Raw genomic sequence first — 27974 nt, 5'->3', positions numbered from 1 at the left:
TTTGTTTTATTTTTTATTAAAGAGTTAAAGAGGTTCACATATTAAACCACATTTCATACATTTTTTTAAAAAACAATATTTTTTACAGCTAAAACATATTTTACAACTTAGTACATAAATGTTTTTCTCTCTTTTGCACAGCAAAGATATGACATTTATGTCTGAGACAACTTTCTGGCATACATTATGTACATGGTTGTCAACAACAGCACAAAAATAAAGCAGGATGTCACAGAAGTGCCCCGACAGGAAAACGAGGAGGGGACTCAGACCCACTGAAGCACTAAAGAAGGAAAGGTGCTTTTAAAAAAAACAGAATGCTGCTTTTGGATGCTTCAAGTGAGAAATAAACCTTAGGTGAACAAGCTTGATGCTACAACAAGGGGCTGATTTTCTGCAGGCATCTTCACACACTGGGGGTTCTCTCAATTGTGCATGCAATTTCCCACTGTTTCTGTTGAAAACATCTTAAAGGGTCATTCAGTAGCCAGAATGGGGGTTTGTGTGCTGCAGTAGTTCCAAAAGCTTCTCTCCTTTAGTTAGAGGCACATATCAGACAACGCTCCCCAACACAGAGAACAAATATCTAGAGTTGCACCAATTGATCATTTGATAGGTGATTGGCATCCGAATGCATATCCATGCAAACAGTTGTTCAAAATTATGAAAATCCCACCAGTTTTGGTCTATGAAGGCATTAAGCTACATCATGTACTTTGATGCACTTTAACGAACATCAACAATGTTAACAAAATGTGTATGTAATAATCCATATAATTTTTTTAATTTTCCTTAATTTTCTGTTTGATTCAAAACTCCTACCTCTAACGAACCTGCAGCATATTTTTCTTTTATGCGTTTTAGTCGGAGAAATAAAGAAATCGGAATTGGTCAAAATTGGAAACTGGAATAGGCCTGATCGGTGTATCTCTACAAATGTTGCTCATGGAGATAATGTGGCTCAACAAAGCAAAGCCACTGGGAGGCACAGACAATAGTCATTCAGGCTACTTCCAGTACCTTGACCTCCCCCAGCTTGTTGCTGAGTGGGGGAAGCTCTTGGTTGCTTTCTATAGAGGACTCACTCCCTGTGCTCTCTCCAGAGAGGAGTCTGGTGACCCTGAGGTCAGCCTTCAGAGTCTGCACGTCGTTTCCTATGCTCATCTCTCCCAAGTCATTAATGATCTGAGTTAACTCGTGTTTTTCGTTAACACAGTCCGAGTCTAAAATGTCCTCACACTCGAAGTTCGTCGCTTTCTCCTCCTCCTCCTCCCCCACCAGGTCCTCGGTGATGGAGCCCAGCTTCGGGGCGCTCCGGCTGCGCTCCACAGGGGGTTTGTAGTAACACTGTCCGTTGAGCAGCTTCCTCAGCGGGACCAGCGGGATGGTCTGCTCCCCGATGAGCTGCTGCTGCTGGTGCCTGGCATCGTCTCTGCGCTTCAGTCTCTTGAACTCGGCCAGGGCCGTGGCCGAGGTCTGGTACAGCAGCAGCGCCATGGCTTTCGCCTTTTCCGGCTTGGACACCAGCACGGCGTGGCAGCGCAGCATCACGGCTTTGTGCTTCATCTCGTGCCTGTAAATCCACGCGAAGATCTTGGGGAGCCGGGGGTCCGCCACGCAGTAAGTCACCCGGTGCAGCAGGTACAGGTGTCCCGGTCTCCTCGCCTTGTCGTCCACATGCACCATTCTTATTCCCTGTGAGCTCACGGTCAGCCGCATCTTGGTGCCGTTCTTGCCCATCTCACTCTTACCCCAGATCTTGCTCACGGCCACGTCCGTGCAGCCCTCTCCTTTGGACTGGATCGTGGTGGCATTCCCCAGGTACAGCACCGTGTAGGTGGGGTCTTCGCTGGTGATCTTCACCTTTTTCCTCTTGGACTTGAACATGCTGCCCACCCTGTTGAGTGCGCTCTCCGGGCAGGACTTGGCGAAGGACGTGAGCGCCGAGTAGTTCAGACTCACCGCATAGCCCTTCTGCTTGGACTGCTTGTCTTCCTCAATCAGGTCGAACTTATTCTTCTTCCACGGCAGCATTTTACCACTGTTCCCGTTCAACAGCAACACTGGAGGAGAAAGAAAAAATAAAAACCCTGGAGTTACTACTAAAGTCCTAGAAGGGTTTGAAGAGCAGGTCAGGTCATTTATGAGCCACTTTGGGAATGCTGAGCGCAAAGACACCTTACTTTATCTGTCCATCACCCGAAGAGCTCCTGTCCATTGTCCACTGACAGCTCTAAAAGCGCACAGCAGAGAGCAGATTCACCTGTTATATACAGGGAGAGACCATTACAGCTTGAGCGTAGGGCGGACTGAACCATTTGACTTCTTTCCATTCTCAAGGCATTTATTTACTTACTGCAAAAACTAAGAATGTCAGAACTCTTGACAAGAAAATGCAGGCACAACTCAATAAATCTGAATATCATACAACATTTTATTTATTTTACTATTTCAATGCAATAAACAACACTAACATATAGTTTCATTACACACACATACAGAAATATTTCTCTTAATTTTAGGCTGGTGTACCTTCTCAGTCATCCAGGACATCCTAAGTGATTAAAGGTAACTGGACTTCTCTTGTTTCTGCAGCTACCTTCTACTTAAGCACATAGGGTTGATTTATTCTTGATGACAGAATATTTCGTCTCTCTGAAAATTGGAATATTACCAAAACAAAACAACCAAAAAAAAAAACAATAAAAAGGGTTTTAATAATTGAATTAAAATTTAGCTCCGTTAAGAGTAACATTACTTCAGTATTGTTTTACTGAAGTGGAAGTAAAACGTAGAGTAGAAAAGGTATTTGATAAAAACTCAGCTCAAGTACTGAGTAACTGATCACAACATCTGATTTACGTTGTAAAACCGATGTAATCAGACAAACAAAAATATTAATCTATGTGCAAATTCTGTTGTTTTAAAGATTAAAATACAAAATAATTAATAAAATAGCAAACATTTAGGGTTAGGGTTGAAGAAAGAAAGAAAGAAAGAAAGAAAGGCGAATATGTTAATTCTAATGTTGTATGCTACCATCTAGTGGTTCTACCTCGAACTGCGTTTACTGATATTGGGAATATGAAACTTTTTTTAAAGGATCTAATCTGATTCTTGTTGAAAACAGCATATGTTAAACAACTTTTAAAGATGATCAACGTTTTATTATTATTATTATTATTATTGTTTCTCATATAGTCGGAACAAAAATAATTTTAATTCCCGTTTCTTCAGGGCACATTTAAGAGCTGGGCAACTCAACGGACAGTACCACTTTATTGAGTATCCCAACAACAAAATGCTTTATTAAAACATCTCCAGATTAGTTTTGTTATTTATATGATATCATGTAATTATTTGTTGTGAACTAAGTTTCCTGGTAATATGGATATGAATTACGTTGCTCAGAAATAAATACCGGAAGTGTAACTCTGTTGGTCTGTTCCACTTCCACAGCTCAGGACAACAAGTATCTCAGCACATGTATCTCAGCTGTTAGAAACAGAGAACGCTTATTTTTTCGGGGTGATAGTTTTCAGACCTCGTTATGGGGAAGAAGAAAGCAGGAGGAGGAGCTGGACTCGGCAGATCTCTGATGAAGGAGAGACTTCAGGCGGGCAGGGGGAACAAGAGGGGAGACTCCTGGGTAAGACATGACCACCGTTAGCAATTTAGGGAGAGTGGAGTTTAATGCTCCGACATTATTATAAGAGTCACGTCAGGTACTGATTTAAGGTTTTGTCCCACATTTCCAGCTTCACACCAGCGAACTGAATGATGGCTATGACTGGGGTCGTTTGAACCTGCAGTCGGTGACAGAGCAGAGCTCCATGGATGACTTTCTGGCCACAGCTGAACTGGCAGGCACGGAGTTTGTTGCAGGTAAAACACGACACGTTTCCTAACTAAAGTTCCCTTAAGAGAATTACACTCATCATCGACATGAATGTTAAGCTCCGGCTATTAATGATGGATTTGATTCGTTGTTTTCAACGTGGATTGATTAATACAGCAAAGAACACGCCTTTCAGAAACAAGAATTGGCTGAACCAAACTATAAATACAGACACAAATATACAAATGCACCTCCACAAATCTTCAGAGATTGATGTCCTTTCGCAAACTGCTGAGAACCTAAAGCTTTTTGTGGCCATTAAAAAGCCTCTGGTATAATTCTGGCTGATGTTGAACTCGTTTTATCGGCAACGGCTGCGCTCATTTCAGTTGTCTGGATTTGTGGCACAGACCCAACTTTTAAGGGTAAAACACATTTTCAATAAAAGCTGGGATTCTTCCAGAGGCTTAATGTTAGCTTGCTTTATCCAATTCAAAACAAATTTAAGTAGATTTAATTATAATTTGTTTTGGATAATTTTCTTAGTGGAACACTGACGTTTCAACCAACTAGCTGTTAGTTTGAGATAAAGTTGAAGAATTTGAGGGACATCTTCCTTTCTTCATTTTTAAATCCCCTTTGTACAATGTACTATTACCTCTGGCAGCCAAACAGATCCTCGGCTGCCTCTACTTTGCGTGACAGTTTTTGCAGTGTTATGTTCTTTGTGTTATTTTGGCTCAATTTTTCTCTTGTTGGACAATTAAGCCTTTCTTCAGGGAACACTTTATATGTTAGAGATTTTAAGTTGTCAATTTTGGAGCGGGGGCTTCTTTCTAGGTCAGAATCCTTCAGTTCCAACCAATTTTAACGTGTTCTATCAATTCTGCCAAACGAAGTTGTAAATTATCCTGCCAAAATTATTTCAGGACCTTCCAGGAGAAACTTTTGCACACAATTGTTGCTTTTAAAAATAATGATAATCATTGCTACCTGGGAAAAGAACAGTTTCAGTGTATTATTAAAAGTGCTAAATTAACGTGACATTCATGCCAGTGATGAGTGAATATAAAAAAAAGTTGAGAATAACTGTTCTAGTTCATCCTTCCTGACAATTATTGGATGAGAGGCCAGATGAATGGACTCCCCTCCAATGACCAGGTGTTTTTGTAAAAAAAAAATGCAAATTTCTGTTTATAAGATGCAGCAGCCCATCATCTGGGTTTGTATTTGACAGATGTAAATCTAAAGTTTAGCGTTGGAGAAAAAAAAAAAATCCTCCAGTCCTCAGTTTTTTGTTTCTAACTTGTTGTTTCCGATTTCTCAGAGAAACTCAACATTAAGTTTGTTCCAGCCGAAGCCAGAGCAGGCCTGCTGACAGCTGAGGAGAAAAGCAGGTTAAAGAAGCTGCACGAGGAAAACAAGCATTTCCTCCGAATTCCCCGGCGGTAAGCTGAACAGACCTGGTCCAATCTAAACATTTGAACACATTTTGCTTCAACTGTGTTTTATTTTGTGTGTTCTCAGCCCTCACTGGGATGAAAGCACCACTCCAACTCTACTTCAGCAGACAGAGAATGACAGCTTCTTGCAGTGGAGACGAGAACTTGCACAGTATGCAATTGTTTTTGGTCCAAGTACAGTTGGACCCTTCTACAGTGTTATTATACAGCAATGTGATGAATAACCGAATACTACTGAATTGTGTACTTCTCTGACAGTAATCTAATCTTGTGATATTTTCTAAAGATTGGAAGAGGAACAGAAGTTGATTCTAACACCGTTTGAGAGGAACCTTGAGTTCTGGCGACAGCTGTGGAGAGTTATCGAGAGAAGGTAAAATCAAAGATCTCATTGCCATCGGTTCATATCTGTGTTTAATGAGAAACAGTGTTTTGATAAACTTCTCATACCCTTTAAACTTTTTTACATTTTTTTACTACAAACTTCAATGTATTTTATTAGGATTACATGTGAAACAGAAGGTAGCAAACAATTGTGATGAGAATGGAATTCATTCATGGTTTTCTAGTTCTTTACTCAAAAATCTGAATGGTGTGCATATGTATTTAGCTCCCCTGACCCAATACATTCTGACATCATCTTCTTCTGCAATTAAAGCAGCAAATCTGTTGGGATATGTTTTTACCAGCTTCACACATCTGAAGACTGAAATTGATACAATTTTTCAAAAAATAGGTCAGATTGGATCATCTGCCAACATGAGTTTTCAAGACTTGCCATAGATTCTCAGTTAGAGTTACGTCTGGACTTTGACTGAGCTGCTAACACTGAAATATGCTTTGACCTAAACCATTTAACTCTTCTTCTGGCTGTATGTTTAGTGTTGTTGTCCTGCAGGAAGGTGAACCTCTGCTCCATGTGTTAAGCTTCATTGATTTCCCATTACTCTGACCAACTTCACCAGTTGTCACTGCCATATTTTACAAGGATGGTGTGTTTGAGATGATGTGCAGTGTTAGTTTTCTGCCACACTTTGGGCCTGATCTTCAAATGGTTTGCATTTACAAAACCACTTGCAAACTGGATTGCTTGGGCAAAGCTGATCTACAAACCAGGTGCTAATTGAATTGCGTGTGCAAAATCAGTGGAACAGCGAGCGCAAAAATGTCTGCTGTCACGTTGGCCAGAAGGAGACATAGATAGAATGAGAGATAATCTTCTGTACATGTGTCAACAGATTTGGGTTAGCAAAAAAAAAAATAGATGAGAATAGAGGATTCTATGTAGGATTATCTAAACTCTGATTTGGCGGCAATCAACAAAAGCCATAACACATCTATGATAAAACCCCTTGCAACACTTTTTTCATGCGTCTGGATCTTAGTGAGATTATCTGATGTTGGAGCACACACAAATAGAGGATGTATGTAGGATGCTCGCTACTTTGGATGCAGTTCGGCCTTTCTGCGCAGTAGCTGGTAATCCATCATTCTGATTTAAGGCAAGGCAGAATGTAGTCTTTGCCTCACTGGGTCCGTCCTGACCACAAACATAAAGCATCCAGTCACAAAACAACTTAAAACTCAGCCTTTTACATGTGCAAATATGCACTCAGAGGCACCCTGGGTAAATGAACAGAGTGGGCAGAAAAACCTGCTGCTGTGAATAGTGACAACAAAGGTTAACGAACTCCAACTGTCCAGAGAGGCAGGTGAATAATGGAACGGAAGAAAAAATTCAGGAGCTGGACCAATTTATAATGATGCAGCGCAACAACCTCTGCATGCTTCAAGCACCACAACAGAGAGAATCTGTCTGCTGGTGGAAACGCCTGAGGCTCCTGCATTAGCTTATTCAGAAGCCGCAGGTACCTGGAACTGGAGGAACCTTTTGCAGGTTTTATGAATTATGTTTTATCTTTTACCTTTTAGCTTTTATTATTTTCCTGTTTTACTGTTGCTTTGTACTACTTTGAGATACTCCACGATGACAGCCAGTAGCACATGTAATTTCCTCATTTAAATAGGGCGGTCTGCACCTCTTTTCACCTGTTATCCATTGCTAATGCAATCTTTGACGATCATGCGCAACACGCCCACTTATGGCACATGCAATTTTCTTTTGTACAAGCAATTTAGCGCTCCTTGTGTGGCATCTTTGAAGATCAGACCCTTTGTGATTTGCATACAGGCGATAAAAGCTAAATTTTGGTTTTATCTGACCTTCAAGAAGGGAAAAGCACCCTGGCCAAAATTATCGCTCCACTACACTCTTCACACTCACGCAGGTGCGCCACCAGCCTAGTTTAAATTGAAAAGGTGATAAACATGCTCCTGTTCCAGGGTTTTTGGATTGTGTTGCGAGCTTTAAATTCAAAATGAGTGAATGTTTGCAAAAAAAAAAACAATAACGTTCATCAGTTTGAACATTTAATATCTTGTCCTTGTAGTATTTTCAATTGCATGCAGGTTGAACATGATTTGCAAGCCATTTTATTCTGTTTTTATTGACATTTTCTATTGACACAATGTTCCACCTTCATTGGAATCAGAGTTCTGATTGTCCTTTCATCAGATTCTCCCACCTGAGCTGTGGATTTCTGCAGCTCCTCCAGAGTCACCATTACACCCTCCCCCCAGCTGCTTCTCTGAAACACATTTCTTGGGAGGATAAAACTACTATACTCCTTCCATTTTCAGCTTAACACTTAGATGTGATATCTAACTGTGAGGATGGTATATAAACTGGTGATACCGTTTTAAAACCTAACCCTGGTTTAAACTGTGTTCCTTGGTCCTCCTGATGCTCTTTATTTACTCCAGCTCTCTAACAAACCTCTGAGGCATTAACAAAACAGTTGGATTAGATGTCTAAAAGAAGTTGGTTGCACTGGATTCGATTTAGGGTTATCAGTGTAAAGGGGGGGATGAATAGAGATGCACACCACACTTTTCAGTTTTTCATGTCATAGTTTTACTTTAACTTTACAATTAAGCAGTAATTTGTGTTGGTTGTCACACATAATTCCAATAAAATACATATTTTGTGTTTTTAGCATGTCGAGGATTAGGATTAGTGTGGATACTTTCGTACACTCTCTTTATGTGGTCCAAAATTATAGTTGTGTTTTCCTTCAGTGACATCGTCGTTCAGATTGTTGATGCCAGGAATCCTCTGCTATTCAGATGTGCTGATCTGGTAAGGCCCCTGTTTAATCAGCAACACAATAGATGATGGTAGAAAGGTAACTGAACAGCTTTTTTGCCTGTTTCACTATTTTTACAAAAGTAGTTTGAAAACATAAATGAAGTTAAAGCTAATTAAGTCTAATCCAAGATTGTATTTGTTGGATTTTTTTATCATAAGTAAAAATATCTGTTGAATTCTGGCATCAAGGTGAGTTTTGCCATTATGATCTCTGGGCTGCAATACTCCTTTTGTTTGCCAACAGGAGGCGTATGTAAAGGAGGTGTCACCAAATAAAGTGAACATGCTTCTGGTGAATAAGGCAGACCTTCTGACCCGGGAGCAGAGGAAAGTCTGGGCCAAGTATTTTGAGAAGGAGGGTCTTAGGGCTGTTTTCTGGTCTGCCCTGGCTGAGGGTAACAGACTAGATGCCGAAGAAAAGGTGAGGAAATATAGATTAAATATAATTGAACACATTTAGTATGCTACAATAGAAATGTTGGTCAGGTTTTCACATTTATAGATGTAAACTCTTTTGGTACAAATAAATCTGTGGATTCATATTCCTGCTTTCTGTAAACTCATTAGCTGCAGTGTGATGTCTCTTTCTCTCAGGGCATGGAAGTTGATGACCCAGAAAGTGTAGAGAGTGATCCAGAAGGAGGCAGATCCCCACATAGAGCCGACATTAATCAAAACGCGATAGAGGGAGAGGAAAAAGTGGAGGAAGAGCAGGAAGGAGAAGAGAGTGGTGTTGAAGAAGATCAACAGGACAATGTAGTTGTCAATGAGGAGGATTGGCAGACCTGCTCAGAAGACGAGGAGGAGGAAGCTGAAGGAGGAACTACCAGCTCTTCTGGTAAACCCTTTCACAACTCCAGCCGACTGCTGCACAAAGATGAGCTGTTGGACATGTTTAAAGCTGCACACAATGGGCTCAGGTGTAAAGAACAACAACTGACAATAGGACTGGTGGGTAAAACCCTACATTTTGGATTATATCAAGTATTTCCTTCTTCTTTTGGGTTAATTTGTTTTTTCATTTAGAGCAAAAACTCTAGAATTAAATGGTTTATGATGCTTTATATTATTGAGAATAGTTTCAGTGGCAGGTGGGCAACCCACAACTTTCTCAACTTTTTACTGAATTACAGGACAGCATGAAATATTTAAGAAGATGGCTACCCTCCTTTTTTTGCCAGTCTGAACCATTGAGCTCAGGAAGGCTTTATAGAGTCTCTATGGCAACAAAAAACATAAGAAGTCATTCATCCCTAGTGCAATAACCATTCTTAACCAAGTGAAATAATAAGATCTAACCATGGAATGCAAATGAATGTACAAATTGTGGATATTATGACTGTATTAATGGCTGTATGAACATATTTTAATTTTATGTTTAGAGAGCGGACAATTTCCACCTCTTTGGATAATATAGTCTTGTCTTATCTTTAGAAGAGTTTGTGAAATAGATCATTTTTGTTATTTTTGTTTTCAACAGGTTGGGTATCCTAACGTGGGAAAGAGTTCCACCATCAACACTATTTTAAGGAACAAGAAAGTGTCTGTTTCAGCCACACCAGGGCACACTAAGCACTTTCAGGTATAAATCTAACCATTGTGTTACATTCAGTTCATATGATCCATCTGTAAAAAGCTTCCAAGTTGGGCTATTTTTTCTCTCTTCTCAGACTCTCTACGTGGAACCAGGCCTCTGTCTCTGTGATTGTCCCGGTCTGGTGATGCCCTCATTTGTTTCTACCAAAGCTGAGATGATCTGTTCCGGGATTCTGCCTATTGACCAGATGAGGGATCATGTACCTGCAGTGTCCCTGATATCCTTTTCAAAAGAACACAGAACCGGAGCCGCCAAGGGTTTGGACTGACCTATAATCAGAACTTTATTTTTTCCAGTTTTAGCTTTCATGTTAAGCCTTATTGAGCTGTTTAGGTCTTTAGTCCTTAATAGACTTGTCACATATGTCAGACAATTCCTCGGCATGTGTTTGAAGGCACATACGGCATCAACATCATCAGACCACGAGAAGATGAAGACCCCGACAGACCCCCCACCTCTGAGGAGCTGCTGACAGCGTATGGATGTGAGACCATCACACATTTATTGTCTGCAGGCAATAAAATGTTTACTCTGTTCTAACCACTTGAAAAAGAATTTTATAGACTTGTATCTTTGTGATTGTTATAGATATGAGAGGTTTTATGACGTCCCATGGCCAGCCTGATCAGCCCAGATCAGCTCGGTACATCCTCAAGGATTACGTTACTGTAAGTTTTACTGTTTGATGAATTTTAGGGACTTTTATTAAACAAGCTTAAAGTAAATAAGCAATTGCTATGATGATGCATGACATCCACCCATATGCTTTACAGTGCCTCGCTAATGTTGCACTACTGTGAGGTTTTACCGTTGCTTTTGAAATTGAAGAGAAGGGGTTTGTGCTTTTCAAAAATCTGTAGTGAGCAGTTGTATTCATCTTCCTGTTTACTCTGATAAAATAAAATCTGCAATCAGTTCCTTTTAGAAGTCACATCATTAATAAAATAGTCCACCTAGTTGAATCTCAGTGTAAATCCAGCTATTCTGTGAGGCTGAGAGGTTAGTTTTAGTACACTAGTGAACAAACAGCATCATGAAAACAAAGGAGCACAGCAGAGATAAAGTTGTGGAGAGGTTAAAAGCAGTCGTGTTATAAAACAATATTCCAAGCTTTGAACGTCTCGCACAGCACTGTTGTCCATCTGAAAATAAAAAAAGAATGGCACAACCACAAACCCACCAAGACGTGGCTGGCCACCTAAACCTACAGGCAGGGCAAGGAAACATTTCTTAGAGAAGAAGCCAAGAGGTCAATGATAACTCTGGATGAGCTGCAAAGATCCACAGCTCAGGTAAGGGAGTTGCGTAGTCACATACTTCACAAATCTGGCCTTTATGGAAGAGTGGGAAGACGAAAGCCTTTTTTTGTGGGAATGTGAACATCTCATATTTTCTTTAAGTTCCTCTTTTTATCAATATGCACCAGCTTTGTGTTTAAAACTGATTTCCCTGTTGTACTTTAAAGTTTATCAAATATCGCCTTCCTGATGATTTTCACTCTTCACAGGGTAAGTTGCTGTACTGCCATCCTCCTCCGCACATTAATCCTGAAGACTTTCAACCTCAGCACAGCAAATTCCAGAAAAGGGAGTTGGACAGCTGGGACCTCTCCGCTGTAACAAACAGACCACAGAAAATCAAGAGGATTGAAAATGTTGTTGACAAAAACTTCTTCCATCAGGTAAAATAAATGAACTGACCATTCGCACTTGTTTCTGGTTCTCTGAAAAGCAATATGACAGAAAGCGCTCTACCTTTGGTGGACTTTTCCTTGTAGGATAATGTCCGGGCGCTCACCAAAGGAGTTAAGTCTATCATGGGCTACAAACCAGGCAGCGGACCAGTCGGCCCAGGGAGCTCCGTGTCAGAGACGATGGGGGGCAAGCACTGGAAAAAACACGGCAACAGAAACAAAAAGGAGAAGCTGCGACGGATTACAAAGCATCTGGATGGTTGATGATGACTATCTGAACTCCATATGATTTCAGATGTGATGAAATATCTAGAAGAGCAGTTCACATGTCATCCCAAATGACCCTGACGTAGTTGGATAGATGCCTCTTAATTCTGTGAATAGGGAGAGGTCTTGATCTTAGCTGTGAAATGCTCTGATATGTAGATGGTAAAGTTTGAAATCATCTATGGGCTGAATCATGATGTTTGGGAGCTGAAGCACCAAGCATCCAGAGTGAATATTTGTAATAAAAAATAACATTCTTTTTTTAACAGTTAAATGGTTATGGAGTGCTGCTTTTTTCCACCTGTAGCGATGATTTATGTCCCCAGATTGAGCTCCTAAAAAAATTGGCATCAGTTGCAATCTGTGGTCTACCACAATATCTTTAGTTTTCATAACAATGTTTTTCTATGAAGAGAAGCTCATTAAAATATAGAAAAAAGATTTGTTTGTCTTTGCCTAGACTTGCATCAAAACGTTGATTTGAAATAAATAAGTGTGTATACCTAGGCGAGAAACGGTTAATTTGACTTGTTTCTTGTTTTAACATTCAAGTTTCTTTTTTTTTTATATTTTACTCATTGAGTTAGATAAATAAGCACCTTTTTAAAAGACTAACTGGGCCCGTGAAACAAATGAAATACATGAAACTTTCTTAAAAATAACTTGGTCAAAGGATTCTCTTAAAGCCAAACAGCAAAACACCCATAATGCTGACAAAGTGCAGCATCAGTTTGTATACCTCAGTATCTGCTCCTGTATGTTGGTAAAATCATCTGCCCTCGTTGCTTTACGGTAATTGGCCCAAAACCCTAATGAGCAGGTGCATCGCTGGTCACCAAGCCCCTCCTCGGGAAAATGCTGATCCTTCCTATTTGTTGAGTGTCTCGGTTGTATGGAGAATGAACGTTACATTTGTAACTACGGCTCAATGAATCCCAGATGATGGCCAGAGGAGGTTCTTGAATGATTATTCTTGTTTATGCACAGGTAGAGTATTTTATGCCAACGAAGTCACGTGTGATACCGGTGACTATATAGTCACATGACACTGACTGCTCAGTCCCTTAATCTTCTCATGAAACCACAATGATTCTGAGGGACCAAGCAATCTAATGGTTTTCCAGGATTTATAGAACCGTAGTTAGTCATGCACTACAGTATGCACTGGGGCTGTTCGCAGCTGAGGTGAAGATCAGCTCCTCCGAGGCCATGGTTCTCGACCGGAAAAGGGTGGCTTGTCCTCTTCAGGTTGGAGGTGAGTTCCTGCCTCAAGTGGAGGAGTTCAGGTATCTTGGGGTCTTGTTCACGAGTGAGGGGCGAATGGAGCGGGAAACCAACAGATCGGTGCGGCTGCCGCAGTAATGGGGACACTGTGCCGGTCCGTTGTGGTGAAGAGAGAGCTGAGCCGAAAAGCGAAGCTCTCGATTTACCGGTCGGTCTACGTTCCTATCCTCACCTATGGCCATGAACTTTGGGTCATGACCGAAAGAACGAGATCCCGGATACAAGCGGCTGAAATGAGCTTCCTCCGTAGGGTGGCCGGGCACTCCCTTAGAGATAGGGTGAGGCGCTCGGCCATCCAGGAGGAGTTCGGAGTAGAGCCGCTGCTCCTCCACATCAAGAGGAGCCAGTTGAGGTGGCCCGGGCATCTATACCAGATGCCTCCTGGACGCCTTCCTCAGGAGGTGTTCCGGGCACGTCCCACTGGGAGGAGGCCCAGGGGATGGCCCAGGACACGCTGGAGGGACTATGTGGCTGGCCTGGGAATGCCTTGGGCTCCCCCCCCAGAGGAGGAGGTGTCTGGGTCTCTTTACTGAGTCTGCTGGCCCCAGTCCCGGATGAAGCGGAAGACGACGAGTATGAGTAGTTTGTCATAACTCTCATTCTATTTCGTGCCTACTAACAGCTGGGGGAGTGCTTGAAGCACTGGATGACGATTACCAACAGAGACCTTGGGAATCGCAAAAAAAGGTCTTGCCTGACCTTACTGAGACAATTGCCCCTTTTCCACTGGCTTGATTTGGCCCGACTTGGCTCCACTCGGCTCGCTTCCCGAGCATTGCCATTACTGTTATTTCAGTTACCGGTGCCTACTTTTTTGGTACTTCCTTCTTTGCAAGGCTAAGCGAGGCCAAGTCAGTACTGTACGTGACGTGAACAAACGGCTGTTCACTGATTGGCCGCTAGAGTCGACCAGCGTAAAAAAAACAACCGGCATTTTTAAACGTGCATTCAAGCGAGTGAGAGAAACATGATGGAGTCCGCACAGTTATCCGGAAAAGTCACCCCTTGGAGCAACGACGAGGTGCAACTCTTTCTGGCGATCATAGGAGACTACAATATTCAGCGGCAGCTGAATAAATATAGGCCTATAGGTAACAACTATTAGAAATAAAATGGGACTTAATTCAAATCTTACCAAGTCTCTTAAAGGGAAAGTGAAAAATGTAATAATAATCATCAAACGGATGTCAAAATCTTACTCATCAAATCTGATTGCCAATGCAGACAGCAGATTTAATCCCCAGGCAATAGACGTGTTACCTCTTGTTTTTGTAACGCTTTTCGGTCTTCTTTACATTGGTGGTTGGGTGTTTCATTCGCGGTTATGCAGCTCGACACATGATGCTTTAAAGCCGCGCCATTAGGAGGTGTTCCCTTCAGCGGAGCAAAAGCAGGTCTATGGAAATGCAACACACAACGTGCAGAGCTGTGCGGAGCTGTTCCGGGCTGGCCAAATCGAGTAGACTGACAAGGCCAGAAGTTCACCCACGCATTTCTCCAAAGCCATGGTCAGAAGAAATGCAGTAGTTTTAGACAAGCACTTCAGGTCCACTTCTGCTAAGGGCTCAAACAGAGGAAAATACAGGGCAGTGAGGACCAATGAAATATTCCACATAGGCACTACAGGACATTGGGGTGGATGCAAATGACGGGTGCCTCTTAAAAACAATGAAACATCCTTGACCTGGCCTGCAGTGTCACTATCTGTGTCACCATCTATTTTCAGCTATTGCCAACAAGAGATGACAGTGTAGCTACCTTGACAGTGGATGGAGACGGACCATGGAATGGGAAGAAACTTGTGCCATCAGAAACTGAATCTGAATTCTTCTGACTGAATTTGTATTTGTGTATTTTGAAAAATGCACTGGTTTGAAAATAAATTTCACTAAACTGTATTTTATGGTTTGAAACTGAATTCATTTGCTTTTAAAATGTATTTTGTTGTATTAAAAATTAATTTTGACTACTTTCAATTTCAAGGCTGAAATTCAATTTCAGTTCCAAAATTCAGCTTTTGTGTCACACATCCGGGTCCTTGAGGACAGGCACACATTAATCGTTTCATATCAGGTTCAACTTCCTTTACGGCATGTTGAGCTGGAGCAGTGCAGCATACATGAGTTTGTCGGATGTCCATCACCAAGTCAAATGAGCATCTACAGGTCCTTCCCAAAATATTAGCATATTGTGATAAAGTTCATTATTTTCCATAATGTCATGATGAAAATTTAACATTCATATATTTTAGATTCATTGCACACTAACTGAAATATTTCAGGTCTTTTATTGTCTTAATACGGATGATTTTGGCATACAGCTCATGAAAACCCAAAATTCCTATCTCACAAAATTAGCATATCATTAAAAGGGTCTCTAAACGAGCTATGAACCTAATCATCTGAACAACGAGTTAACTCTAAACACCTGCAAAAGATTCCTGAGGCCTTTAAAACTCCCAGCCTGGTTCATCACTCAAAACCCCAATCATGGGTAAGACTGCCGACCTGACTGCTGTCCAGAAGGCCACTATTGACACCCTCAAGCAAGAGGGTAAGACACAGAAAGAAATTTCTGAACGAATAGGCTGTTCCCAGAGTGCTGTATCAAGGCACCTCAGTGGGAAGTCTGTGGGAAGGAAAAAGTGTGGCAGAAAACGCTGCACAACGAGAAGAGGTGACCGGACCCTGAGGAAGATTGTGGAAAAGGGCCGATTCCAGACCTTGGGGGACCTGCGGAAGCAGTGGACTGAGTCTGGAGTAGAAACATCCAGAGCCACCGTGCACAGGCGTGTGCAGGAAATGGGCTACAGGTGCCGCATTCCCCAGGTCAAGCCACTTTTGAATCAGAAACAGCGGCAGAAGCGCCTGACCTGGGCTACAGAGAAGCAGCACTGGACTGTTGCTCAGTGGTCCAAAGTACTTTTTTCGAATGAAAGCAAATTCTGCATGTCATTCAGAAATCAAGGTGCCAGAGTCTGGAGGAAGACTGGGGAGAAGGAAATGCCAAAATGCCAGAAGTCCAGTGTCAAGTACCCACAGTCAGTGATGGTCTGGGGTGCCGTGTCAGCTGCTGGTATTGGTCCACTGTGTTTTATCAAGGGCAGGGTCAATGCAGCTAGCTATCAGGAGATTTTGGAGCACTTCATGCTTCCATCTGCTGAAAAGCTTTATGGAGATGAAGATTTCATTTTTCAGCACGACCTGGCATCTGCTCACAGTGCCAAAACCACTGGTAAATGGTTTACTGACCATGGTATCACTGTGCTCAATTGGCCTGCCAACTCTCCTGACCTGAACCCCATAGACAATCTGTGGGATATTGTGAAGAGAACATTGAGAGACTCAAGACCCAACACTCTGGATGAGCTAAAGGCCGCTATCGAAGCATCCTGGGCCTCCATAAGACCTCAGCAGTGCCACAGGCTGATTGCCTCCATGCCACGCCGCATTGAAGCAGTCATTTCTGCCAAAAGATTCCCGACCAAGTATTGAGTGCATAACTGTACATGATTATTTGAAGGTTGATGTTTTTTGTATTAAAAACACTTTTCTTTTATCATCCAAAATCATCCGTATTAAGACAATAAAAGACCTGAAATATTTCAGTTAGTGTGCAATTAATCTAAAATATATGAATGTTAAATTTTCATCATGACATTATGGAAAATAATGAACTTTATCACAATATGCTAATATTTTGAGAAGGACCTGTATATTATATCCAGCTATGTACTATATCCAGAATAAAATCAGAACTAAAGGACTGTCAGGTATAGCTACTGGCATTGTCTAGCTTGAAGAACATGTATTAAGGGCCAACACAAATTGTACAGGAAAAGTAAAAATGTTAAACAACATATGGACGTACATGTTGATTATAATAATTATACACATGGAGAAATAGGAGAAATAGAATGCAATAATGCATAAGCAATTTGAATGAAAGAAAATCTATATGTAAAGATACTAGGCAAATTGTAACTATAACGTCATCTAAAACCTCATTCCAAAACTCGATAATCCCATCTCTAACTTCGAGCAAACCATCTATGATAATTGTTATTTCAAAGAAACCAGCAATTCTGGTTCTGGCTGTTTGAAATGCAGCTACTATTGGTCTTCCAGCTTGCTGCAAAAATGGTGACATTCCTCTGCAAATATTTCCAAAAGTAGCTCCAGCATATCTGAAAACCCTGCATGGCCTTCTCAAGATCGGACCAATAATATGGCGTCTCTGAGGTTCTGGTTCAATTTCAACCATGGGCATTTGCTGGTTATCGTTGTCTCTGTCACTTCGAGGCTGAACCAGACAAAGAGCAACACACATAAGGTCAGAAAGAGACTTGTTCACCAACTGCCATTGTCCCAGGTGTGCCTTTTGTATTAAAGTCAGCCTGTCAGTTTTCTGTTGAAGCTCATCCCTCGGGTTTCTAGTCTCTGCTGCAGTTTGTTGGTCCTCCAATTCTCCAGAATTACTTGATGGCTCTGCATCCATTGCCTTATAATTCTCACTGGTTGTTTCTTTGTAAGTTTGAGAAGGGTTGGTAGCTTCAACATGTTTAAGCTTCTCTGCATTCAAATTCCTCCCAGGAATCATGAATGGGTGATCTTGCTGCTTGTTGTAAAGGCAGGGCAACCCTCTTAAAGTGTGGAAGCAATCATGTTGATTCGGAGCATTTGTGAAGATTCTGGGTGTCCCCACAACCTTTCTGGTTCTGCCTTTTATGTGAGCTGAAGGTGGGGCTGAATATCTTTCACATTTCCCTTCTGCAGCTGGTGTAGCGACTAAAACTTCATTTGTGTTTGAAAAAAAATCATCTGCCTTCTTTTCCATGACAGCTTTGATTCCCATAGCATTATCAGCTACTGCTTTTGCTGGAACGTCTATCATCTCTTTCAGCGTGTGAGAACTATTAATAGAGTAATCAGAGTTTAAATACCTCCTGGCCATTTCCTCTGAAACCTGAGAATAACTTACAGGTTGGCAAACACCCAAGAAGAGTGGAAATCTATTCTTAAGTTTGTATTTGTCTGAATTCCAGTAACTGGTTGAGGACAAGATCGGGCCCGTTGACCCTGCAGGACTCTGAGGAAGCCTGTTGTTTCTAGAGTTTTGGAACATTTCCTCCATTTTGAATGTAGATAAATCGATTTGGACAGCATTAAATTCAGTTTGTATTGGAGGTGATGCAGTTTTGCCTCCAACATTTGCTGTTTTCAGTGTGTCCACTCTGCTCATTGGCCCTCCATTTAGGTCAGCGTTCAGCTGGACTGGGAAGCTGAGGTTTGGTTTGGATTCACTGGACTTAAAAAATCCCAGCCCAATAAATTGTACAAAGGAACACATGTTGTCAAATCTGTCCTAATTTCAACACAGAAAAGCCTTGCTGGAACAAATAATTTATTTCTCTTACATCCTCAATAAAAAGCACCGTTATCCACTAACCTGAGTTATCCACTAAGTGAAGTACTCAACTCAAATAGCGTTATCGTCATAAAATAACTTCAAAGGAGGGCTGACGTCACCGTATGGCGCGTCACACTAAAGACAACTTGGGTCAAAATCGTCTGTATATTAACGCGCTGTTCTAATCCGTAAATATGGTAAGCCAACTGTCCCAAACGCTGTTTTATAAGTCAGGACGACGTAAAATACAGCAAAAATCCCATTAAGCGCTGTTTAATACTACGTTTTAAGAACGCCTGTTGAACGCCAAAAACAAAATTGCCTTTTTCTGGTAATTGAATGGTGCTTTTTACGCCCGACGGTGTTCAATGTCCTGAGAAAACGCCATTATTTTCACCACTTTGTGACATTTTTTACGCCATCTAAAACGGCATTTTCTCAAATTAAGCAGGGCTCTGCCCACTCTTTTTATCCAATAAGTGGCAAATAGTGCCACGAAAGCCAACTAGTTTAAAAACACGCGACTTCTGATAACTTGACAACACATTAACACGTAACCTTAGGTTGCCTTCATGTGGTTTGCGCGTTAACATGTTGACTACACATCATTAACGTGTTGTTTACGTGTTAATTTCATGTGATTCTGAGCCATTTGGCCAGTTGTCCAGTTTGAAGCAGTGAGCGTGGTACTTTCCCATTGGCTGCTGAGTTGCAGGGTTAAATCATTTCTGTCAGCCAGAGGGGGTTTTGCTTGCCACTATGATACTATGTATCAAAATGTAATATTTGGATTGCAGTTTTATGACAAAATAAATTGTAAAGTTATAAATTATTTTCATAAAGATAACTTACCTCATTTTGCTCCACTACTGTCTCTTTTGCAACAAAGCCCCCCGCGCCCAAAAAAACCACACAGGACATTCTTGCTTTTTACACCAATCATTTAGCTTTAGATCATTACATTTTGTGGCTGCAAAGTTACAACAGCTGCACTCACTAAATGTTTGTGTAGGATATGGACCATTTTATTGAATGCAGGTTTGTCCAGCAGGGGGAATACTTAATCCTGATGAAATGTTAGATATCAATGTCCTGATTTTAACCAGGTGCTTGGGGTGGGAAACCATGTTAACATAATTTAAGATAGACTGAGACTTAATTGATATATCATAAACATCAAAAACACCCACAAAACTAGACAATCATGAAAAAGACTTTTTAATTTATAGACATGACGTTTCAAAGACACCAATCGATTTATAATATGTCCTTCATAAACATAACATTTATTGCAGGGCCATATTGTTTTCATATGGTTAGGTCCAGACCCTGTAAATCCCAACAGTGAAAGTGGCCCCTACAGCTATCCCATATGCCATAGAGGGCTCAGTTGCAGGATTTAGCAAATTTTCTGATCTGTAAAGAGGACATGTATGATATAAAGTCTGGCATTTCCCCACAATAGCATGTTGCTTGAGAGGTGAAAGAGAAGACCTGGACTTGGACTCAACCAACTGTTATGACGTCTGTGTACAGTTAACCGTTTACTTGTGCAGAAAGGCATTAAATAAATTTAACAAGAATACAAAGAAATATCAGGCTGAGATGATTATGAGTGCAACAGATATAAATATATGAAACGTGACAACGGCTCTGTCTTTTCGGTGTGGTTGATGTAAACAAGAAGAGACAGGAAGGTGTCTCAGAAGGACCATTTCTCCCGTTTGTGGCATCCATAGAGACGGTGGATACTCTGATGGGTGCTGGCTGCTGCTGTCTTCTCCGTTTAAACTCTTGCCACACAATGTACATGCTGTGTGGCCAAAGAACAAAATATAGACTAAATTAGCATTGGGCAGTTTTCTCACAAGAGTTAACAAGTTGTCTCCTTATTTCTGTCCTACTTCACACGATGCTCAAGTTGTTCTTTGACCTTTGTCTGATAAGTCAACTATACCTCAGCAAAATCTTCCACTGGTAATGTTAAATAGCTGGTATAGTAGGGAAACGTCAGCATGGGTGAACCAATTCTGCATTTAGCATCTAATAATGTATAGTTGATTGTAATTTGACATTAATTTAAGCCAATTCTTAAAAGGTAAAGCTGGCAAAAGTCTATGAGCTTTTTGTTCTGTGCCACCAACCTTCATTCCTCTCCAAAAACTATTAACACATTAAATAGCCGCATATTTGCACTGAGCAACACTGTTCGTCCACTACAATAAACAATAGAAAATGTTTATTTTGAGTCTACTCCACATGCTTTGGCTACCCAGTAACCATGTAGCATGTTTTAAATTCCTTCAGGTCCTAATATCTGAGTGAGCACTGTGAATATCATATAAATTATTAAATGTCATGAAGGATCTGTATTGTTTATTATTTTACAAAAGCTCAACTCTGTTATGACTCACTATTTCCAGCCATACAGGTACATCCCAAAACAAATGTGAATATTGTGTAAAAGTGCAATATTATTTGCCAGTCATTTCAAAAAGTGAAATGGTTGTTTTATAAATTCATTCCACAGAGTAAAATAATTCAAGGTTTTATTCCTTGTCATTTTGATGATTCTTGCTTAAAAGGTAAAGAAAACCCAAAATTCAGTGTCTCAGAAAATTAGAATACTACATTAGACCAGTCAAAAAAGGATGTTTTAAGCACAAATGTCAAGATTCTGAAAAGTATACCAATTTCCATGCACTCAATACTTGGTTGGGCCTCCTCTTGCATGAATTACTGCATGAATGCGCCGTGACATGGAGGTGATCAGCCTGTGGTACTGAGTAGGTGTAATGGAAGCCCAGATTGCTTTGATAGCTGCCTTCAGGTCATCTGCCTTGTTGGGTCTGCTGTCTCTCATCTCCTTGACAACAGCCCTTGGATTCTCTATGGGGTTCAGGTCAGGGGAGTTTGATGGCCAATCAAGAACAGGAACGCTATGGTCACTGAAGCAGCTTTTGGTACCTTTGGCAATGTGGACAGGTGCCACGTCTTGCTGGAAAATAAAATCAGCATCTCCATACAGCTTGTCAGCAGAGGGAAGCATGGAATACTCTAGAATTTCCTGATAGATGACTGTGTTGACTGTGGACTCCAGAAAAACCAGTGGACCAACACCAGCAGATGACATGGCACCCCAAACCTTCACTGACTGTTGAAACGTCACACTGGACTTCAAGCGATGTGGATTCTGTGCCTCTCCACTCTTCCTCCAGACTCTGGGACAGTAATTTTCAAATCAAATGCAGAATTTACTTTCAACTGAAAACAGGACTTTGGACCATTGAGCAACAGTCCAGTTCTGATGTTTCTGGTTCAGGAGTGGCTTGACACGAGGAATGCGACATTTGTAGCCCATGTCCAGTATTTGTCTGTGTGTGGTAGGTCTTGATGCACAGACTTCATCCTCAGTCCACTCCTTGTGAAGCTCCCCCAAATTCTTGGAATGGATTTTGCTTGACAGTCCTCTCAAGGCTGCGGTTCTCACCTTTTCCTACCACACCTCTTCCTTCCACTCAATTTCCTGTTAATATACTCGATTACAGAACTCTATGAACAACCAGCTTTTTCAGCAATAACATTTTGTGGCTTACCCTCCTTATGGAGGGCATAAAGGACTGTCTTCTGGACATATGTCAAGTACCCAACCTTCCCCATGATTGTGTAGCCCATGAGCCAAAGTGATTTAAATGCTCAGGAAACCTTTGCAGATGGTTTGAGTTAATTAGCTGATTAGAGTGACACCAGGAGTGTCCAGTAATAAACTTTTTCAAACACTGAATTTTGGGTTTTCTTAGCTGTAAGCTAAACCACACAAAACAAAGACTTGGAATATATACTCTGTGTGATGGTTCAATATAATATGAGTTTCACTTTCTGAGATGAGTGGCAGAAAAATACTGCATTTCTACATAATATTCAAATTTTTTTAGATGTACCTCTATTCTGAATGAAAGACGTGGTTATAGGGTAACTGACTGGCTCTCCAAATGTGAAGTTCTCTCTGTGCACTGGACAGTCTAATAGCAGCATCAGACATAAAAATAGCACCAACAGGAGTCACTAATAATGCTATGTGACATTAGGTTTAGAGACAAGTAGAGCTTATCTTCATGTCCTATAAATGTAGCTAGAGTATCTCCCACTTGCAATCATACACACTTGCTGTCAGTTTAGTCAATTTGTCTTGCAGCCCATTCACATTTCATACTGACAGATGTGAGAAGAGATCTTCTGTATGCGCTGGAGGAGGTCATGTGTTCTACAACTGATGTTACATTACAGTGTTATTGATTATTGATGCCCTTATTGAGACTGCTTAACAATCTGATTCTTTATCACTAACACTATCGATACTTTACTATTATTTGGCGACTGTTATTTGGCAAGAGCAGCCCCAGTGGGCATGAGGTAGGCCTGCACTGTATGAGGAAAATCTTCAATTTGTTATATATTGAGATGGATGACATATGACTTGAAATAAATACTGAGGTGTGATATTGAGGTGTACATATTCACTGCCTGCTTGTTTTTAAGTTAATTATAGGATTAGCATTTAATATTTTAAATACGATTACATGTTGAAATGCAGCAAACGTCACTATAAACTCTTTATCTGACATCACAATACTGATTGAAATTTAGAAAGAATAAAACCTCAGTCTGCATCAGATGTTACTCATCATCTCTGCTGTTATTCACTGCCTTTAACCAACACCTGGTAGGAGTAGCTGGTTTGTCTCAGCTAGCAGATGAATTTACAACAATGTGCCAAACTAAGACTACAGCCCAGTCTTTGCTACAGACAGCTTTCTATTTAGCTTGGTTTTAACATTTGGCTAATGCCAAGCTAACGTTAGCTGGGCTTGTATATAACATACAGGATGACAGACTGAGGAGAGCGATGATTACATCAACCCTTCTACATGTTTACCTTACACATGTTTTGACAAGTATTGTCCTTTTATTTTTAGTTTTATTACACATACTTACAGTAACCAGCCTAGCTTTTGGCAATTCGAGTAGTTTGGAGCTAACTTTACTTCACTGTCTCCATTATGATGGAGCGGCGTCTCTTTCTGCTGCCGCTGTGTGTGTGTGTGTGTGTGTGTGTGTGTGTGTGTGTTTAGGAGCCGAGAGAGAGCAACAGAAGCTCCATTCTGATGATAAACAGTCCAGGGCACGTTTAATACTGGGGTTTTGTTGTCATTATTATCATTAGAAACATTAGTTTTCTTAACCATCGCATTCCAAGTTCAATTCCATTTGACGCTCCAGACATAACGTCACAGACCCGCTAGTCTCAACAATATCGACAAGCTCAGACCTTATTGTCGGGTTTTAAGAAATGTTGGAACCGAGTCTCGATCACCATCCCTACTCATAGAATTGAGTGAAATGCTTGCACTGTAGAGCCCTGTGAATTATTCTGTTAGTTGAGTGTTCATTCTCACTATAACTAATTTGCGTAAACCTGATGAGCTTGTGGTTCCCATCTATGTGTCACAGCGTGTAGGTCCTGCAACACTGTGGGTTCTCTGGTGCAGTTGGTGAGACAATGCTCTGTATGTGACTCCAGCTGGATTTACTCGAATCAAACTCTCTCTCACCCTTCTTCTCTGCACGTGAACACCCATAGCAGCTTGTCTGGCCAAAACAGCATTTGCTCCTATTTCTTTATTTTCTCCAACCAACTGCCGGACCATATCATCAAGTTCTGCATCAGACAGACATGCATACCTCAACAGGTAAGACAAGTTGAACCGCCTAGGAGAGAAAATAACTCAATTTCAATTTAAGCGTATTTGAATTTTACTGAACATGATCATGTTACAAAAACGTCTGTACCAATAATAATTAAAGCTGCAAGCAGCATTGAAGGCCCTCGCACCTCAGCGCAACTCAGCCTCTGCAGCAACCGCGGAGCCTGGCATCGCCGGCTGCACACCACCAACGAGGACCATGCATGTGTAATTTAGAGCCAAATGTATGACCGTGGCGTGACATCAGAATTTGCCACGCCGCCACTGCCACACCCTCCTGCCAAACCAGTCAGTACTGGAGACTGTCTTAGACCATCATGTTATCTGTTACTTGGGACAGTTTCACATTGATTAAAGGAAAACATGACACTTCCTGTTCTCAGGGGGCGGGGCTTCGATGATGTCAGCATCTGATCAATGAATATTGTTCAGGGCCAGAGGCAGATCAATCTGAGAAGGTTTCAGGTCTCTGTGACTTTCCTTGTAGGAGCTATATCAATTTCGTCTTTTATGGCGAGAAGTCATATTTTGAGGCGTGGCCACGCCCACACGTTTTCATATATCAAAAAGCTTTTGATAACTTTTGATCCCCAGTGCCTTAAGAGTATACTGAGTGATTTTCAAGTCTCTTAAGTCAAAAGCTGTTGGAGGAGTTTGCTCAGATATGCGGGCTAGAAAGGGCAAATCCGGGGTCAAAATGGCAACTTCAATCCAAAATGGCCGACTTCCTGTTGGGTTTGGACCAATGCTCCAAGAGATTTTTTTGTAGGTCTTGACAAGTTACATGTGTGTACCAAATTTCACAATCCTCGGTCAAAGCATGGCTTGGGGCTGATTTTTAAAAAACTTTTCTAGGGGGCGCTGTGGACGATATAGGCCACGCCCAACAAATATGTCATCAGATCTCTGTTGGGGACTGGACTAGGATCAATCACATTGAATTTGGTACAGATTAGATGATGTATGTGGAAATTAAAGCCAAACGTATGGCCATGGCGTGACGTCCAACTTCGCCGCGCCACCACGGCCACGCCCTTTTATGAAAAGTTAGACCCCCTACTTATCAGTCACCTGACACAGTTTCAAGATCATTGAGTGCAGACAGCCAGATAGCGACCTTTCCCAGTAAAAAAGTGACTTCCTGTTCGCAGGGGGCGTGGCTTTGATGATGTCAAAGCCACGCTTTGACATCATCAAAGCGTGGACAACCCGAAGGTTGTCCTTCATGCCAACTTTGGTGTGATTTGGCGTTTCTTTGGGAAAGTTATTGCATTTTGTCACTTTGGGCGCGAATGCCATTTTCGTGCCCCTGCCACGCCCCCTAAACATGGCCGAAAACTCACAATTTTGATTATTTTTTATCCCCCATGCCTTAACTGCATATTGACCAAATATGAAGCCGATAGCTCAAAATCTCTAGGAGTTCGTTAAAGTTCGAGGTGAGCAAAAGTGAAAAACGGCCAAAAATTACCCTTTGACCCAAAATGGCAGACTTCCTGTCTGTTTTAGGGCATACCCCCAAGAGACTTTTTTTCTTAGTTTGAGGAGCTCGAGCAGTGTGCCAAATTTCAGATCTCTACAACTTACGGTTCGGCCTATCTCACGTTTGGGGGCGTGGCTAAAATGTTTCGCCACGCCCACTGATGACGACATTAAGGAACAAGAATTTCATGCGGGGGACAATTTTGGGTAAAATCGTGTGCATCTAGGGGCTTGGCAAAGTCAGCGGGTGCTCTTAAAACACCACATTAAGCTGCGCTTTAATGGGATTTTTGCTGCATTTTACAGCGTTCTGACTTTTTTTTTTTACAGTGTTCTGAGTTTTTAGCATAACGTTTTAACCAGATGCGTGTTAAAAGTGTGGTTGTGTGGCACTGTTGGCTTGCCATAAAAACGGCGCATCCCGCTATTTGCGGATTAGAACAGCGCGTTAATATACAGACGATTTTGATCCTTTTATCGTGCCATAGAAGACCCTCTGCAACCGCCCGCTGAGCCTGCAGCCACCGCGGCCTGTCAGCAGAGCTCTGCTGCTCCGAAAACACCGGAGTACATTACAAAATAGGCTCACTCATAGATTAAGTTTTGAGGTCTACTTTCTTGCCTTAAAACTACTTTTGTGACACGTTAATAGTGGTATAAAAACGATACATTTCTGCCCTCACCTTCTCCATTGACCGTTGCTGGTAGTGCGGTGCATCATGGGAAACATAGCTTGCCCAAGTCCGCAGAAGGAGCAAGAACACATCCGGGCACTTTTAGCGTACTTGCTTTGATGAGTACTCAGGATACTTGGGCCACCGTTGAAGACGTTGCACAAGTACGCGAGTAGAGACAAGTGCGCATTGAACGGGCCTAAACAGGCTGTGACGTTGCTATACAGCCAAGTTGTCTTTAGTGTGACGCGCCATACGGTGACGTCAGCCCTCCTTTGAAGTTATTTTATAACGATAACGCTATTTGAGTTGAATACTTCACTTAGTGGATAACTCAGGTTAGTGGATAACGGTGCTTTTTATTGAGGATGTAAGAGAAATAAATTATTTGTTCCAGCAAGGCTTTTCTGTGTTGAAATTAGGACAGATTTGACAACATGTGATCCTTCGTACAATTTATTGGGCTGGGATTTTTTAAGTCCAGTGAATCCAAACCAAACCTCAGCTTCCCAGTCCAGCTGAACGCTGACCTAAATGGAGGGCCAATGAGCAGAGTGGACACACTGAAAACAGCAAACGTTGGAGGCAAAACTGCATCACCTCCAATACAAACTGAATTTAATGCTGTCTAAATCGATTTATCTACATTCAAAATGGAGGAAATGTTCCAAAACTCTAGAAACAACAGGCTTCCTCAGAGTCCTGCAGGGTCAACGGGCCCGATCCTGTCCTCAACCAGTTACTGGAATTCAGACAGATACAAACTTAAGAATAGATTTCCACTCTTCTTGGGTGTTTGCCAACCTGTAAGTTATTCTCAGGTTTCAGAGGAAATGGCCAGGAGGTATTTAAACTCTGATTACTCTATTAATAGTTCTCACACGCTGAAAGAGATGATAGACGTTCCAGCAAAAGCAGTAGCTGATAATGCTATGGGAATCAAAGCTGCCATGGAAAAGAAGGCAGATGATTTTTTTTCAAACACAAATGAAGTTTTAGTCGCTACACCAGCTGCAGAAGGGAAATGTGAAAGATATTCAGCCCCACCTTCAACTCACATAAAAGGCAGAACCAGAAAGGTTGTGGGGACACCCAGAATCTTCACAAATGCTCCGAATCAACATGATTGCTTCCACACTTTAAGAGGGTTGCCCTGCCTTTACAACAAGCAGCAAGATCACCCATTCATGATTCCTGGGAGGAATTTGAATGCAGAGAAGCTTAAACATGTTGAAGCTACCAACCCTTCTCAAACTTACAAAGAAACAACCAGTGAGAATTATAAGGCAATGGA

General features: G+C 41.5%; 3 protein-coding genes and 1 long non-coding RNA gene across 7 annotated transcripts; 1 reads left to right on the top strand and 3 right to left on the bottom strand.

The window, feature by feature from the left end:
• On the bottom strand, positions 1 to 2465 carry fam43a (family with sequence similarity 43 member A). Its single transcript, XM_047374380.1, has one exon. The coding sequence runs from the start codon at positions 2032 to 2034 to the stop codon at positions 1003 to 1005; it is 1032 nt and encodes a 343-aa protein (XP_047230336.1). The 5' UTR covers positions 2035 to 2465; the 3' UTR covers positions 1 to 1002.
• Positions 2466 to 3305: 840 nt separating this feature from the next.
• On the top strand, positions 3306 to 12507 carry lsg1 (large 60S subunit nuclear export GTPase 1). Its single transcript, XM_047374374.1, has 14 exons — positions 3306 to 3649; positions 3759 to 3885; positions 5166 to 5286; positions 5366 to 5452; positions 5588 to 5674; positions 8440 to 8500; positions 8754 to 8930; positions 9104 to 9460; positions 9990 to 10091; positions 10180 to 10323; positions 10467 to 10590; positions 10695 to 10774; positions 11614 to 11787; positions 11884 to 12507. Exons 1-14 carry the CDS (start codon positions 3551 to 3553, stop codon positions 12061 to 12063), a joined length of 1920 nt encoding a protein of 639 aa, XP_047230330.1. The 5' UTR covers positions 3306 to 3550; the 3' UTR covers positions 12064 to 12507.
• A 1366-nt stretch (positions 12508 to 13873) lies between these two features.
• LOC124873620 lies at positions 13874 to 15548 on the bottom strand. The gene is made up of 2 exons (XR_007039588.1): positions 14550 to 15548; positions 13874 to 14448 (listed from the first exon to the last, which is right to left on the bottom strand). It is a non-coding gene; the product is annotated as an uncharacterized LOC124873620 (long non-coding RNA).
• A 1461-nt stretch (positions 15549 to 17009) lies between these two features.
• Positions 17010 to 26827, bottom strand: LOC124873616. Of its 4 annotated transcripts, none has more exons than XM_047374377.1 (3): positions 26690 to 26827; positions 24502 to 24528; positions 17010 to 20572 (listed from the first exon to the last, which is right to left on the bottom strand). In XM_047374377.1, exon 3 carries the CDS (start codon positions 18697 to 18699, stop codon positions 17200 to 17202), a length of 1500 nt encoding a protein of 499 aa, XP_047230333.1. In that variant the 5' UTR covers positions 18700 to 20572; positions 24502 to 24528; positions 26690 to 26827; the 3' UTR covers positions 17010 to 17199. The 4 variants fall into 4 exon arrangements, with proteins under 4 accessions (XP_047230333.1, XP_047230331.1, XP_047230332.1 ...); XM_047374375.1 differs by having other exon boundaries at positions 24372 to 24528; positions 26690 to 26811; XM_047374376.1 differs by lacking the exon at positions 24502 to 24528 and having other exon boundaries at positions 26690 to 26824.
• Between the last annotated feature and the right edge of the window lie 1147 nt (positions 26828 to 27974).

Source organism: Girardinichthys multiradiatus, chromosome 9 (assembly GCF_021462225.1).
Source record: "Girardinichthys multiradiatus isolate DD_20200921_A chromosome 9, DD_fGirMul_XY1, whole genome shotgun sequence".
In the NCBI taxonomy this organism is placed as follows: Eukaryota; Metazoa; Chordata; class Actinopteri; order Cyprinodontiformes; family Goodeidae; genus Girardinichthys; species Girardinichthys multiradiatus.
The sequence above is the reverse complement of the archived record's forward strand: the minus strand, read 5'-3'. Positions and strand labels throughout refer to the sequence as shown.

Coding starts and splice junctions, on each gene's coding strand:
- fam43a (XM_047374380.1), bottom strand. CDS start 2,034: ATGCTGCCGTGGAAGAAGAATAAGTTCGACCTGATTGAGGAAGACAAG.
- lsg1 (XM_047374374.1), top strand. CDS start 3,551: ATGGGGAAGAAGAAAGCAGGAGGAGGAGCTGGACTCGGCAGATCTCTG. Junction 5,453..5,587: donor TGGAGACGAGAACTTGCACA/GTATGCAATTGT, acceptor TATTTTCTAAAG/ATTGGAAGAGGAACAGAAGT. Junction 5,675..8,439: donor TGGAGAGTTATCGAGAGAAG/GTAAAATCAAAG, acceptor GTTTTCCTTCAG/TGACATCGTCGTTCAGATTG.
- LOC124873616 (XM_047374377.1), bottom strand. CDS start 18,699: ATGTGTTCCTTTGTACAATTTATTGGGCTGGGATTTTTTAAGTCCAGT.